We start from the raw sequence: 14,552 nt of genomic DNA, 5'->3' as shown, positions 1-14,552 counted from the left end.
TTTGTGATCATATAGAAGTTGCTTTACTATTGCTAAAATATCACTTGATGTTTGTTATGCTTCATTTCTTAATACAAATTTAATACATATCACTTGATGTTTTATTATGCTTCGTTTCGTAATACAAACTTAATAAGTGTCTTAATTATTTTAACGTGAATAGAAAAATTTTATTTTCATGAAAATTAACAATAAAAAGCAATAATTGGCATAAAGTATAAAGAAAATAATTCAACAAACATATTGATCTCATAATATAATCATACAATCATTGTGCCATAACCCATATATCACAATTTCACAATCATTGTCTCTAGATCTCTTGAGATCTTCCATAAGTATGGATAGTCATTGGTTAGCTATAGCAACACGGATACAACGTATGCCAACATACATTTTTGATACCTCTCATGTAATCAAACTTTATCCTATCTAAGTTCGAGAGAATCTCTCATATGATGTGTTTCCAGTGAAGATTGGTGACCACTGAATCAAGCAGTTGAGGGGCCAAAATATTTCTTTAGTGAAAGTGATATGGAATGCAAGTGATAAAGGAGACATCACGTGGGAACCTGAGGATAAAATGAAGGAGGCATACCCTTATCTTTTTTAGAAATGGTGAATTTTGGAGATGAAATTCTTAAAAGGGTGAGAGAGCTATAATACCATCTTTTTCTTAATTGCTTTATTGTATTATTGATTGTTTGATTTTGTTTTTAAATAGAAAGTCTTTAAGTGTTCCAGATCATTCTCTCTCAGGCAAGATGAGTCTCGCCCAAGCAAGAAAGGATAATGTCACCCCAACTATTCTCTTGCCTAAGCGAGATGGGTCTCGCTCAAGCAAGAGGAATAGGGTGAATGAGAAACCTTTTAGACCCATTCTCGCTCAGACGAGAATATCAAAAAATGCTTGAAAAATTATTATTTAGTATTTTCACCCAGGTGAGCTGAGTCTCGCCTTGGTGAGAAAGGACCTCGCTCAAGCGAGAATGTGTGAGTTTGAGGAGTATTTAAGAAATTTTCATTATAAAAACTTGCAATAAAATCTAAGTCATCTTTTCTCTCATTCTCTCTATTCTCTCACCTTCCCCTTTCTTAAAGAAACCTTTTTTGGACCCCAAGTTTCTTTTGAATCTAGACTCAAACATTTGTTCCGATCGTCTCCAAGTAAGTTTCTTATAGCTTAGTTCTTTAGTCTTCCTTCTTTCTTTGTTTTCTCTTTCTCTAAAAGTACTTTATTTTGTAATATCTAGGAAAAACATAGTCTCTTGGACAATATATTCCACAAATCTTCTTCTAAATCTTCATTTCAAGATAAGGAGAATTCTATCCCATTAATAAAATATAGTAGATATTTTATAATCGTGAGAGCACTATTGTGTGTTTCTTACTTATAAATATTTGTTTGAATGAGATTTTGATTGTTGTGAAAAGTTGATGATGTAGGTTTGGTTGACTTGAAGTGATTTCAATATACTCTTTTAGTGTATGTGGTTTGGACTTAATCTTGAAATGCTTTACTCTATGCATGGTTCACGTAACTAATGGATGAGAATGAGTTGAAAGAAAGAGTATTATGTGTAAAAATGATGAAAGAATTAGTGTAAATAGTTACAGAGATATAATAGAGGTATAGAATATGAAGCTGAGTGTAAAACTATGGAATAAATATAGGGTGGTGAATGACATTCGCTTGTGTAATACATAATCTATTAAGTGTGAATGCATGACATGGTTTTACACTCATTTCTTGACTAACATTTCTTACTATATTTTTGTTAAGAGGCTGTATATTGTATATGTTGTATCCATATGTAAGGGCTAACCGGTGACTATTTACCTATCTGTGTAAGACCTTATGAAATGGTGAGGGCAACTAATAATTGTGATCACAATATATGAGAATGTGCTTAAACAAGAGAGAGAAATGTATTGAATATGTAATGGAAATATATGTATGGTGACATTTTGATGTGTTTTTATTATTTTATTTGACATTGTGCTAGAATGGAATTGATTATACTTTAGTGATGAATAATGAACTCATCCTTACAAATGCTTTCAAGAAACAAGGATGGCAAATCTATTAAATGTGTTGCAAATAATAATAATGAACCTGATAATGTTTTATATTAGAGATGACAATAGAGTATAATATTACTTTTGATTACCCTATTAAACATAGGATCCACCATACACTTAGTTTGTACATATGTCAAGGAACGAACGTCGGATGTCGCGAACTACGTGTACACTTTTCATGACCACAACTAGATAGGAAGACAAGATACTTTTATTCGAGAGCTAGTGACAGGCACTGAGGTTGTTGCTGACACTAGAGACCTTGGTGCTGATGAGGATCTGACACCGGAAGAGCTAGCAGAGATAGATGATTGGTTTAGGAACAACGACTAGAAACGTGTCTCAGTGTTTTGGAGTGGATATTGACTGCTCTTGAGACTTAGATTATTTTGACGTTGTACATATGTAAACTAAGTCTTAATATCTTTTGGTAATAGCCTATAATTATTAAACTTTTACATATAAATGAGCTACATCTTAGGTATATTTCAGTACTGTTTAATGTAAATTTATTCATTAAAGTATGATTTATCTTTTGTGTTTTTGAATAACTATGAATATTTTTGTAAATTGAATCATGCGAAGAAAGTTTTGAATTTTATTACATATATAATAAATTCATTTATTTCCTCTATCTCGTCATAAATTATTATATAAACAAAATAAAAAATTAAGGGTGTCACACTTAACCTACATCGAATTAAAAAGACTAAAATTTAATTTAAGTTTAAAATTTAAAGTTCAAATTTTACATTTTATTGAACAAGTTTAGCCAACTCATATTTTTAACTCTATCTAAAATTACAGATATCTATATAATTTTAACTAATTAATTAAAAATCTAACAAAGAAAACTTTTCTTCTTGCAATTATTTTGATTAATTCAAATTGAGTTTATTGTAAGTGCTTATCTTAATTTTTAGATATTTAAAAAACAATATAATAAAATCCAACACAATGTACTAGAATTTTACTAGTAAAATAAAAATAGCTATTCTAACAAGTATCTTAATATATTAATTCAAAACAAATTTAAATAAGTTATTAATCTCTAGAAATATTACTTAGTTTTGGTTTAGTTCGTACAAAAAAAGTTTTGATAATTTAAGCTACTTAATCTATAATTGATAAATCATATGCTCTTTTACTTTAGGAGACAGTGTAATCAAGTTTTGTCGCTAAATTTGTTTTAGTTTATTTGATTATTTTATGAATTAAATTTATTTTTAATTCTTATAAATACCACTTAAATTGATATATTTGTAATTTTTTTAATAATTCAAATAATTTAAAAGTTATAACTTTTATTCTAGTCTATATATTAATTATTCTAACTAAGTAAAAATGGAGCATGAATGGATCAATTAAGTAAAAATTATTCTAACTTAACATGTAATCTCAAATTCAAATATCAATGAATGCTATTATTGTAGTTTTCATAATGATCTTACTTGCTTGGTATAAGATTATTTTCACTAGAAGATATATATATCTATAGTCTAGACAAAAACTGTAACACTTTACATTTTTCCATCTTAAATATATTGATTTTATAAATTTTTAGAAAGAATAACCAACTTTTTCTTATAACAATTAATCAAAATTTCTAGAGATAAAACCTTTCATAACAATTGTATACAAACAAATTTAAGAAAATAACTACATGAAATATATTATAAATTAATATATACATATAATTACCCATAACATATCAAAATTTACAACAGTTCATGTTCATTCCCACATACTGAGGGCTTGAAACTATTTGTCTATATCATGTCAGCCCTTAATTTTTGTTAAGTCCTTAATAGTTAATTCATCATCCTCTCCAAGATAGGTGTCATCAGAATTCGTCACCATTTCTATACTAGGAAATCTCTTAAATGTATAACTATTAGGTTTGCCTAACAAATTGTGATCATGATAAGTAAATACATTATTCATGATCCGATAAGGCTTATTCTCTGGTATAGATAAAAATTGAGAGACTGATGAATTTGACCACTGGTCAAAAAATCAAAAGGAACTGCATAATTATAGACTACTTCTAATGTGTACTCTCTATCACTTCCAAAATATACTGTGAAACATAAAGTACAATACGTCTATATTCCCTAAATACATAATTTAATCTACTAATAGCATTTTGCTATATCAATCCATATGGGATGTGCTGTCATTATTGCTATCTGCAGAGTGGTATAAGGGTGAGTAACTATTCTACCTTTCAAATATAACGCAATTGCATCATATCACTTATTACCATAATTGTAAATATGCAATAATCATCACTTCATAGCATGTATCAATTATTCTCTTCCTAATATACAAATTAACACAATTTTCAATATATTTTTATTATTCCATTTCCAAATACGTATTTTCAGTGCATTGTGATCACAATCATTCGATACCTCCAGTAGTTTTTGAAGTCTTATTCAATCATGTAAATAGTCGTCGGTTAGCTCATACAATACGAATACAACGTATGCAATTACAAGTCCCTCAACAATAATATGTGCACAATCGTGAATATCACTCACCACCCTACATTTTTTCAAGATTTCTTTATCATCTCTAGACTCTATACTTCCAGTGTATCTCTGTAACTGTTTACACCAATCCATTCAGCTTTCTTATTCATTTCCCAATTTCATCATAAAGTCGTGCTTAGTAGCACTTTCTGACCAACCTCATCTCTTTAACCCATGGTTTCAATAACCACATTATTCAATAAATCATCGATAATTTATTCATCATATTCAAATATTTCCCAATAGTAAAGTCATATCACATTCAATATATTCCTCACATATCATCAAAACTAGTTTAATCATAATATCATGTTTACTCATCATACATTTCATATTTACACAGTAAAATCAATCAACCATGACATCAAACATATTCATATTAGCAATCTTTCTTCATTATTACCTATTATTCATGCATATATCATAAAAATGTTATATAAACATACTCTCCTAAGCTCAACATATAACCTAGAATACATAATGATAAAATACAACTCTTCGTACCTTATAATGAAGATTTAAATGAAGATTAATGATGAAGAACGTCTTAAAATAGCACTTCTACCTAGATAACATGAATTTGTTCCTTAAGAACAATATTTAAAGAAAATGAACAGTAAAAATATGATTAAACTTAGAAAAACTTACTTAGGATCGTGTAAAATGATTCTACGATCTTAAATTTGAAGAACAATCAAGGTTTTGAGGAGTTTTATCTGAAAAGGAGAGGTGAAAGTTGAGAGAAATAAAAGAGAACGTGGTAGGAAAATATGATTTTCATGCAGAAAAACCCTTAAATGCCCTTAAAATCACGATATTCTCGCTACAGCGAGCCTTTCTCGCTACAACGAGAGATTACTTGTAACACTCCTTACTACAGTGAGTCATTTCTTGCTATAACAAGACTCTCTCTCGTCACAGCAAAAATATCAGACAAAATTACACTCTGTTTTCTATACTTTTCACTACAACGAATGATCTCTTGCTACAACGGAAGCGCTCTAAAATGTTTCATTTTCACCACCTCATTTTTGTTACATTGAGAGCCTTACAGTTCTAATACTTTACTACTTTTTCTAATCTTTTTCAATATACAATTATATGTAAATTTAACAGAATCATGTAATTATGAGATATATATAAAAATAGAGATGTTAAAAAAAAACAATATTCTATCTATTAACTAGTAACTATTTAGGTAGAACTTATATATTATATGGTTATCTAATAATAATTTTTTTTTTTTTTGATAGGCAAAACAAATCTTATTAAAAAGAGTTCAAGGGGAACTCAAAACCCATATACACAAAAAATTACTTACTCAGAGAAATAAAAAGTAAAAATATACTTATACAAAATTAAGACAGATGCAATTTCGTGGGTTCAAATATCAATCAGCTAACATAATAGCTTCTCCCTTACTAACAAGTGATAACCATTTCCAAGATCTCAGAATAATAGAATCTAGGACTTCCCTCTCATCCAAAACACCATTGGAAAATATAATTCTATTTCTATGCAACCACAAATACCACATTGTACTTACCCAAATAATTAATAAGCATATTCCTTCTCTTTTACTACAGCCAACACCAACCCAAGAAAGCAAGTGAGTTGATAAATCTGAAGGCAGAACCAGTGAGAATCCAAGCCAAACGCGCAGTAAAGTACCAAACTGAACACGTTAAAAATAAATGAGTTGGAAGTTCCTCCAAACCATGACAGAAGCAACAAGTTATATCATCAATTTGAACACCACGATCAATCAGTAAACCTTTACAAGGAAGTGCATTCAATAACAATTGCCAAGAAAAAACCAGACACTTAAGAGGAACCTTCCCTCTCCATAGCCTTTGCAAGGCATCTGCCGTACACTGATCTACACTATTAGGACCACCAAAAAGTTCAAGTAGTCATGAATACGCAGATTGCACTGAATAACAACCTGAAGAATCTGCCCTCCATACCCATTTATCTTCTTGTAGTAACTTAATAGAAACTCCATCCACAAACTCCAACAAAAGATTAAAGCTCGATATCTCATGTTGAAAGAGTCCTCTTCGCCAACTAACATTCCAAACCCATCTAGTGCCATCATGAAAACCATTCTCCAATACACATGATTCAGCATTTCTCGCCACTGCAAATAATCGCGGAAATGCTTCACACAATCGCACCCCTCCTACCCACTTATCTCTCCAAAAAAGAGTGTGAAAACCTGCACCCACACTTCTATCAAACTTCTCATCTAGCCATGAATTCCCTTGATGAATAACCTCCAGCAAATCACGCCACCACAAAGAACATTTGTTGTGAACTGATGAACGCTGAAGAGAAGAAGCTAATCTTCCATATCTAGATTCCAACACCCGCACCCACAATGAACTAGGACAGTTAACACCTCGCCATAACCATTTACCAAGAAGCGCCCAATTAAACCACTGCACATTCCTAATGCCCAAGCCACCATTCTTCCGCGGTCTACATACAGTTTTCCATTTCACCCAGGGGATTTTAGATCCATCCTTAACACCCTTCTATAAAAAATTCCATTGGATAGTGACAATTTCCTTTATTACCGACTTCAGCACCTTAAAAAAGGATAACGAGTGCAATGGCATAGAATTAAGAACGGCATTAATCAAAGTCACCCTACCTCCAATCGATAAATACCTATGCTTCCATGACGCTAACCGCTTTTTAAGAGCCTTTAACACACCCTTCCATGCACTAGGCTTTCTCGGGTTAACACCTAACTGTAACCCGAGATACTTTAATGGAAAACTACCAATCTTACAATGTAGGAACTCCGCAGCCAAGTTTTCAAAGCCATCACCAGTGTTAATCCCCAATACAAAAGATTTATGGAAGTTAATTTTCATACCTGACATTAATTCAAAGCTACGCAATACTGCTTTCAAAGTCCACAAATTTTGCATCGAAGCCTCTCCCATAATCAATGTGTCATCCGCAAACTGCAGCAAAGAAATATCTGGTCCCCCTTCCCCAATCGTCACATCAGAGAACAACCCACAAGTCACTGCCTTCCGCATAAGAACTCATAACCCTTCCGCTGCCACAAGAAAAAGAAAAGGGGCAAGAGGATCCCCCTGTTTTAGGCCCCGCTCAATATGAACTTCCAATGTAGGACAACCATTAATCAAAGCTGATAGGCTTCCCCCACACACACAAGCTTCCATCCAACTGACCCATTTGTCTGAAAATCTAAAGCTACGTAACATAAACAAAAGATATCCCCACTCTATCGAATCATACGCCTTCTCATAATCAAGCTTTAACACAAAACACCTCTTATTATACCTTCGCACATAATCAACTGCTTCATTAGCCACAAGTACACTATCTAACATGTTCCTTCCCGGGATAAAGGCTGATTGTTCTTCTGAAATTATTGAATCCAAAACTCCTTTCAACCTATTTGCCAAAAGCTTGGAAACAATCTTATAAAGACAACCTAATAATGAGATAGGCCGAAAATCAGATATCTGTTGTGGACAAGACACTTTTGGCACAAGTGCTACAAAATAAGATAACAAAGACCTAGGTAGCTTCCCATTTCTACAGAATTCAGTAAGCATACCCATCACTTCTTCCTTGATCACTCCCCAAAACCTCTTAAGAAACACAAAATTGAAACCATTAGGCCCCGGACTTTTATCACCGTCACACTCCAAAATCATCTTTCTCACTTCCTTCTCCGAAAAAGCATTAACAAGCTCCTCATTCTGTAGAATAGAGACTCTTGGTAAATTATTAATATCAATAGTAGGTCGAAGCCAACTTCTACTACTAAAATGAGCCGCAAAATAGGACACCACACCTGTTTTAATCTCATTAACCTCTTCGACACATCTCTCTCCAATTTGGAGCGCATGTATATTATTTCGTCGCCGCCTCCCATTAACACATAAATGAAAGAACTTTGTATTTAAATCGCCCTCTTTCCCCCATCTCACCCGAGTTTTTTGGGCTATGAGACTCTCTCTATTTTTCCTAGCCTTCCAAATATCACCCACCAATATTTGTTGACGTTTTTTATTCATATCAGAAAGTTCTATCACAGAATTTTTATCATCAATCAAGCTCAACTCAGTTGTCAAATCAGAGATCACCTTATCAACATTTCTAAATACCTCAATATTTCATTTTTTCAATGCAATCTTAACATTCCTTAACCTCTGGCTAGCTCTCTGGGCAGCCCATGGGAGGGTAATAAAAGACTTGGCAAATTTAAACTCATGAACTTATATATTCTCTTTAATTTGTCGCTAACACTTCACAATGGAACTTTTTATTATTTAACACACCTCTCCTCAAATTCAACTAGTTTTAGCTTAGTTATGACGGTTATCTAATAATAATATTGTCATAATAAATGAAACGTGAGTTATTTATCTTCAATCCATCTTAATTATTATCTCATTCAATGCAAGTTAGCTTCTAAACATTAGTAAGTAGAGTAACGTTGTAGCACGACAGGAAAATAAATAAGCTTATACAATGAAACCTTTAATATTTAATTTAATTCATGGCAAGTACATAATAATAGTTTCTCAATAATAATTCTCCTCGTACCTTACCAGGGGACTACTACATTAAAATAACATATCACGTCACTGATTAAAAAATGTTTTTGATATCAATATTAGTATGAACAAAATTTAGGTGTACTTTTTAAAATATTTTAAGTATTATTTTTTAATTAAAAATAGAATGTTACCATAATAACCTATAACAACCTCAATTGTCAAATTTTTAAAAAGTTAAACTCTAATTTTAATTAGAAATAATAAATTATATATAAAAAATGTAGATAAGTTTTTTCCTATCAATGCAAGTATCTAAATCTTAAAAATAATTGTTCCACACGTTGATATGATGTGACACATATGGTTAGTAGAAGAATTAAAACAAAAACAAAATAAAATTTATAGGTACCTGAACCATACTTTTTTTTTATAGGGACTAAAATTTAATTGAATGATATTTGTAATGATTAGTAAATTTATTCAAGACTTAAAAGTATTAAATATATCATATTTAATCATTTTAGTTATTTAAAAGTAAATATTAAATAGTTTTTATATTTTTAATGAAAAAAATGTTAAATTGATCTTCAAAGATTTTAGTCATTAAAATATATTTTAAAAAATTTAATTTATCACCAAATTAGTTATTTAAATATCTAAAATTATCACCATATTAATTTTTACAAAAGATTAAAGTGGTAAAAAGAATAACTTAATAAAAAATTAAATCTTTGATGAAATATTTAATATTTTAATATATTACTTCTTGCAGTGGAGTAAAATAGTAATAGTACTCATTTAAATACAAAATAACGGAAAATTAACGTGTTAACAATTAAAATACTTGAAGGTTCAGTTAAGTGACTCAACTTTTTAGATGACTTATTCGATGACACTTTCATCTTTTAATTAAATAAGTTAAGAATTTTATCTACTTTTAGTATATTAAATATTTTAAGAAGTATTTTATTTTATTTTTCATAATTAAGCATAGTTAGCATTTGCTAATAAAAGAACAAACATCTCATTAATAATAATAATTATAAGATCATATTGAATTACAAATTTTTTTTCATCCCTCGTAAGGGAAATAAGTTAGACTCTACCCATTGAGATTTATGATTTAACTTTTTTAAAGTCTAATCTAATTTGACGTATTATGTGATATGCTTAATTTAAACTTTTTAAAAGACTTAATCAATTGAATAAGTGACAAGCAACTCTATCAGTGGACGGTGCCCTACATCTCCCTGTCCTACTTATCCCGCTTCTATTTTGATCTCTTCAGCAATAAAGTAGGTCTACGAAAGCAAGCGTAAGAGCGGATCTATCCTCAACGCAAGGGGAATTGCTTCCTTTTTTATCAGAATGAAGAAGGTGAATCTGGCGATCTCTCTATGGAACCTTTATCACTTTGACTTAGGAAAAGAGGCTAGGTTCGTGCCAAACTTGTCTATTTGCTGCTTGAGATTAAGAAAAGGTCTATTAAATTTATTAGAATAATTTATTTAAAACTCATAAAAGTTATAATAATATATTAAATAATTTTATATCCAAATTATAATATAATATTATATTAAATAAATTAAATTTTTAAATAAATAAAATCTTAAATTATAAACTATAATTCTTTTAATTGAAGTTAAAGAGTATTTCTATTAATGTTGTTTAATCTGTCTTATACGCATAATTTGTATTTGTGCTGTCTTGATTACATATTTTGATGAAATAAAAATATGTAATTTTATTAATATATTCAAGATGTTAAACTATTTTTTCATAATTTATTTAAATATAAGTTTTATTAAACTTTATAAAGACATACTTATTTAGATATTTTAATAACATATTTATAAATAAATATAATGGCCTATTGAAAGTTTCAATACAAAATATGTCATTAAAAAGGCTATACTAAAACAGTCTTTTAAAAAGACTAATAGAAAGCATGATAGATAATTTAGCTTATCAGACTTAGGCTTTAAAACTATTAAATAGATCAAACCTATTTATTCAAAACCTAATTTAATTTAACTTATTTTTATCTTTAATTGTCTTATATTAAATAAAATAAAAGAAAAAATCTTTGTTATGATTATAAATTAGCAAAACTAAATAATCAGTGTTAATTAAAAAAATTACAAATATTTTAAATAAAAATAGATTGATTTTAGCTGTACATAATGTAATCAAGAAAATTATTTTCTAACAATAAAAAAGGACAACGAAATTTTTTTTTTCAATTCTGAGACATATATTTTATATGCGCATACAATAAGAATTAAAAATAAAAAATACAAAATAATATCACACATAATATTAATATATGAACGTTCATATGGTAAAATTAATTATTATCAGTCGATCCATTTATGCTTATTGTTCAGTTTTTTTGTTTCTAAAAATTCGAGTTTTAGGATTGAGTGGTTCCATTGAGAACCAACTACTTGTTTTTTCTGATTTCTTGGAGCGGTTGATCAGTCTAATTCTTAAAATAATGTAAAGGACATCGTAAGTATCCATCTACAGACTACAGGTGCCACCATTTGAATCATGTTAATTTCGTGTCAGTATCTCTACAAAAACATGGTAGAAAACCAAATACAAGGTAATTAAGAAAGAATAAATCTTAAATCGTGATAACTACAAAAACTAATTTTTATCTAAAAAGGAAGACTTGACTTCCACATTTCATCACCAATACCTAATAATAAAGGTTGTTATGAAAAGACATGTTTGGGCAGGATCGATGTTCTTCCAATGACACACACAAAATTGGAAATTAACGAAATGTTAAAATACTCATGTTTGAACTCACATCACCACTTCATTTCGTCCACGGCAAAACATTACTACGTGGTCTCCTACAAATTAATCTATCTATATTATTTTTCATAAACAATGACAAAGGTTCACATATATCACAATATCTATTTACCAATCCCTCGCTTACACCAATAAATGATGATACACTAAACACATACACAGTATTCCCATATAAAAACACCATCAATCTTCCCAAAAATCATCAACCTTCAATCCATGGAGAAGCAAACCCACATAGTGATTGTTCCTAGTCCTGGGTTCAGCCATCTCCTTTCAATCATTGAATTTTCCAAACGTTTAATCCACCACTCCAATGGCTTACACGTTACATGCCTCATTCCCACACTTGGGTCTCCCTCTGAGCCCTCCAAAACCATCCTTCAAACCCTCCCTTCAACCATTCACTCCACTTTTCTTCCTTCAATTCATTTCAATAACATACCCGAAGACACTCCAATAGCAGTCCAAGCTCAACTCACAGTGACTCACTCTCTTCCCTTTATCCGTGATGCGTTGGAGACCTTAAGTTCAAGCTCGAACCTTGTTGCTATTGCTGCTGATCTTTTTGCAAGTGATGCTCTTACTTGTGCAAAAGAGTTCAACATGTTGTCCTTTGTTTGCGTCCCGTCATCAGCTATGACACAGTCTTTTTGCTTGTATCTACCAAAGTTGGATCGAACAGTTTCTTCTGAGTTTAGATACCTAAAAGAACCCATTGAAATTCCGGGTTGTGTTCCCATCCATGGCAGAGATTTACCGAAACCCGTTCAGGATCGAACTAGCCAAGTCTATGAGTTGTTTCTTCAACGATGCAAACAACTCCATTTAGCTGATGGGGTCTTGGTAAACAGCTTCAGAGGTATTGAAGCAGGGCCTATAAGAGCATTGACAGAGGAAGGATATGGGTACCCCAGTGTTTATCCGATTGGACCAGTTATACAAAAAGGATCAGGTGATGTGAGAAATGGGTGTGAATGTTTAAGGTGGTTGGAGAATCAGGTAACCAATTCAGTTTTGTATATTAGCTTTGGAAGTGGAGGGACACTTCCACAAGACCAACTCAATGAGCTAGCTTTGGGGCTGGAAATAAGTGGTAAGAAATTCTTGTGGGTTTTGAGGGCACCGAGTAGATCTGCCAATTCTGCTTACCTTGATTCTGAAACTGATGATTCTTCACGATTCTTACCATGTGGGTTCATTGAAAGGACCAAAGAACAAGGTTTGGTGGTTCCCTCATGGGCACCTCAAGTTCAAGTCCTTAGTCATAGTGCAATTGGTGGGTTTTTAAGTCATTGTGGATGGAACTCTACCCTTGAGAGTGTCATGAATGGTGTACCTCTTATAGCATGGCCACTGTTCGCTGAGCAGGGAATGAATGCAGTTTTGTTAACTGAGGGCTTAAAAGTGGCACTAAGACCTAAAGCTGATGAAAATGGTCTGGTGGAAAGAGGGGAAGTTGCTAAGGTTGTGAGAAGACTACTAGAGGGTGAAGAAGGAAGGGAAATTGGTAAAAGAATGCAAAATTTGAAGGATACTGCTTTGAAAACTCTGCAAGAAGAAGGGTCACGTACCAAGACTTTAGTTCAGTTAGCAGTCTATTTGATGGGTAAATAGGAGCGTGAATGAGCTTATGCAATTGACCTTTTGTCCCCTTCCCTTTCTTTTGCCTTGTTTATTTGTTTTGGACATCATCTACACATGAGTAAGGATTTTAGCAGATTTTGGTAGCTACTGTGGATTTGACAATAGAAAATGAAATTAAGAGTGTATGGTTATTATAATTCAAATCCTTATCATCTTATAGTTTTCTTGTCAATTTGGGAAGAAAAAAATTGATGTGATCAACAACATTTTGCTTTCTTTCTCTTTTGATACATATGATACCAAATAAAATTAAGGAAGTGATTTTGGAATGCATGTTTTTCTGTTTTAACTAACTTTGTCGGCAAAACTTTGCAAAACAAATAATATTATAATGATTCTTTTATGGAAAAATGAATAAAATAAAATAAAATTTACTTCTCACATTTATTATTGTAATTCAAACAAATTTCAGCTCCTTTTTTAAATCAATAATATCTATGATAAGCATTATAGATATATATTTTTCATCTTGAGATGGAGTTCTAGGATTAAAAACTAGTCGATATGACATAGTTAGTGATTTTAGTTTTTCTGGTAATTTCTTTTATGTTGTATATATACATTATTGTTCATTCTCAGATGATGAACGCATATGTAACTTAATCCCTTTTGTGCTTACTATTGACATTAATTTTCTAGTGCAAGGTATCTAATAGGGATGAAAATTGACATTTTGAAATTTTTTCTACACCTATTTCTATAGAACTCAAGTATAAGATGAGGAGTTATTTAGAAGGTGGTAAGAGGATGTCGTGATCTGGACATTAATTTTTTGTCTTAATCAACTAAGAATACGTAGTTATGAGTGGCTCACTTGTCACTTTCATCTTATTGAGCATTACAGGAAAAAATAAGTTGAGTTTGGGGTGATCTTAAACTTTTAGAACATATTCAACATTTGGTTTGTCTTATTTTT

The 14,552-nt window shown here is 31.1% G+C and overlaps 1 protein-coding gene across 1 annotated transcript; it reads left to right on the top strand.

Annotated features, from left to right (window-relative positions):
• The first annotated feature begins 12,199 nt into the window (after positions 1 to 12,199).
• LOC113849521 (hydroquinone glucosyltransferase-like) lies at positions 12,200 to 13,606 on the top strand. The gene has a single exon (XM_027479481.1). It carries the CDS (start codon positions 12,209 to 12,211, stop codon positions 13,604 to 13,606), a length of 1,398 nt encoding a protein of 465 aa, XP_027335282.1. The 5' UTR covers positions 12,200 to 12,208.
• The last annotated feature ends 946 nt before the right edge of the window (positions 13,607 to 14,552 follow it).

This window comes from Abrus precatorius, unplaced genomic scaffold (genome assembly GCF_003935025.1).
Source record: "Abrus precatorius isolate BTA unplaced genomic scaffold, Abrus_2018 Scaffold9, whole genome shotgun sequence".
Classification (NCBI taxonomy): Eukaryota; Viridiplantae; Streptophyta; class Magnoliopsida; order Fabales; family Fabaceae; genus Abrus; species Abrus precatorius.
The sequence above is the reverse complement of the archived record's forward strand: the minus strand, read 5'-3'. Positions and strand labels throughout refer to the sequence as shown.

Coding starts and splice junctions, on each gene's coding strand:
- LOC113849521 (XM_027479481.1), top strand. CDS start 12,209: ATGGAGAAGCAAACCCACATAGTGATTGTTCCTAGTCCTGGGTTCAGC.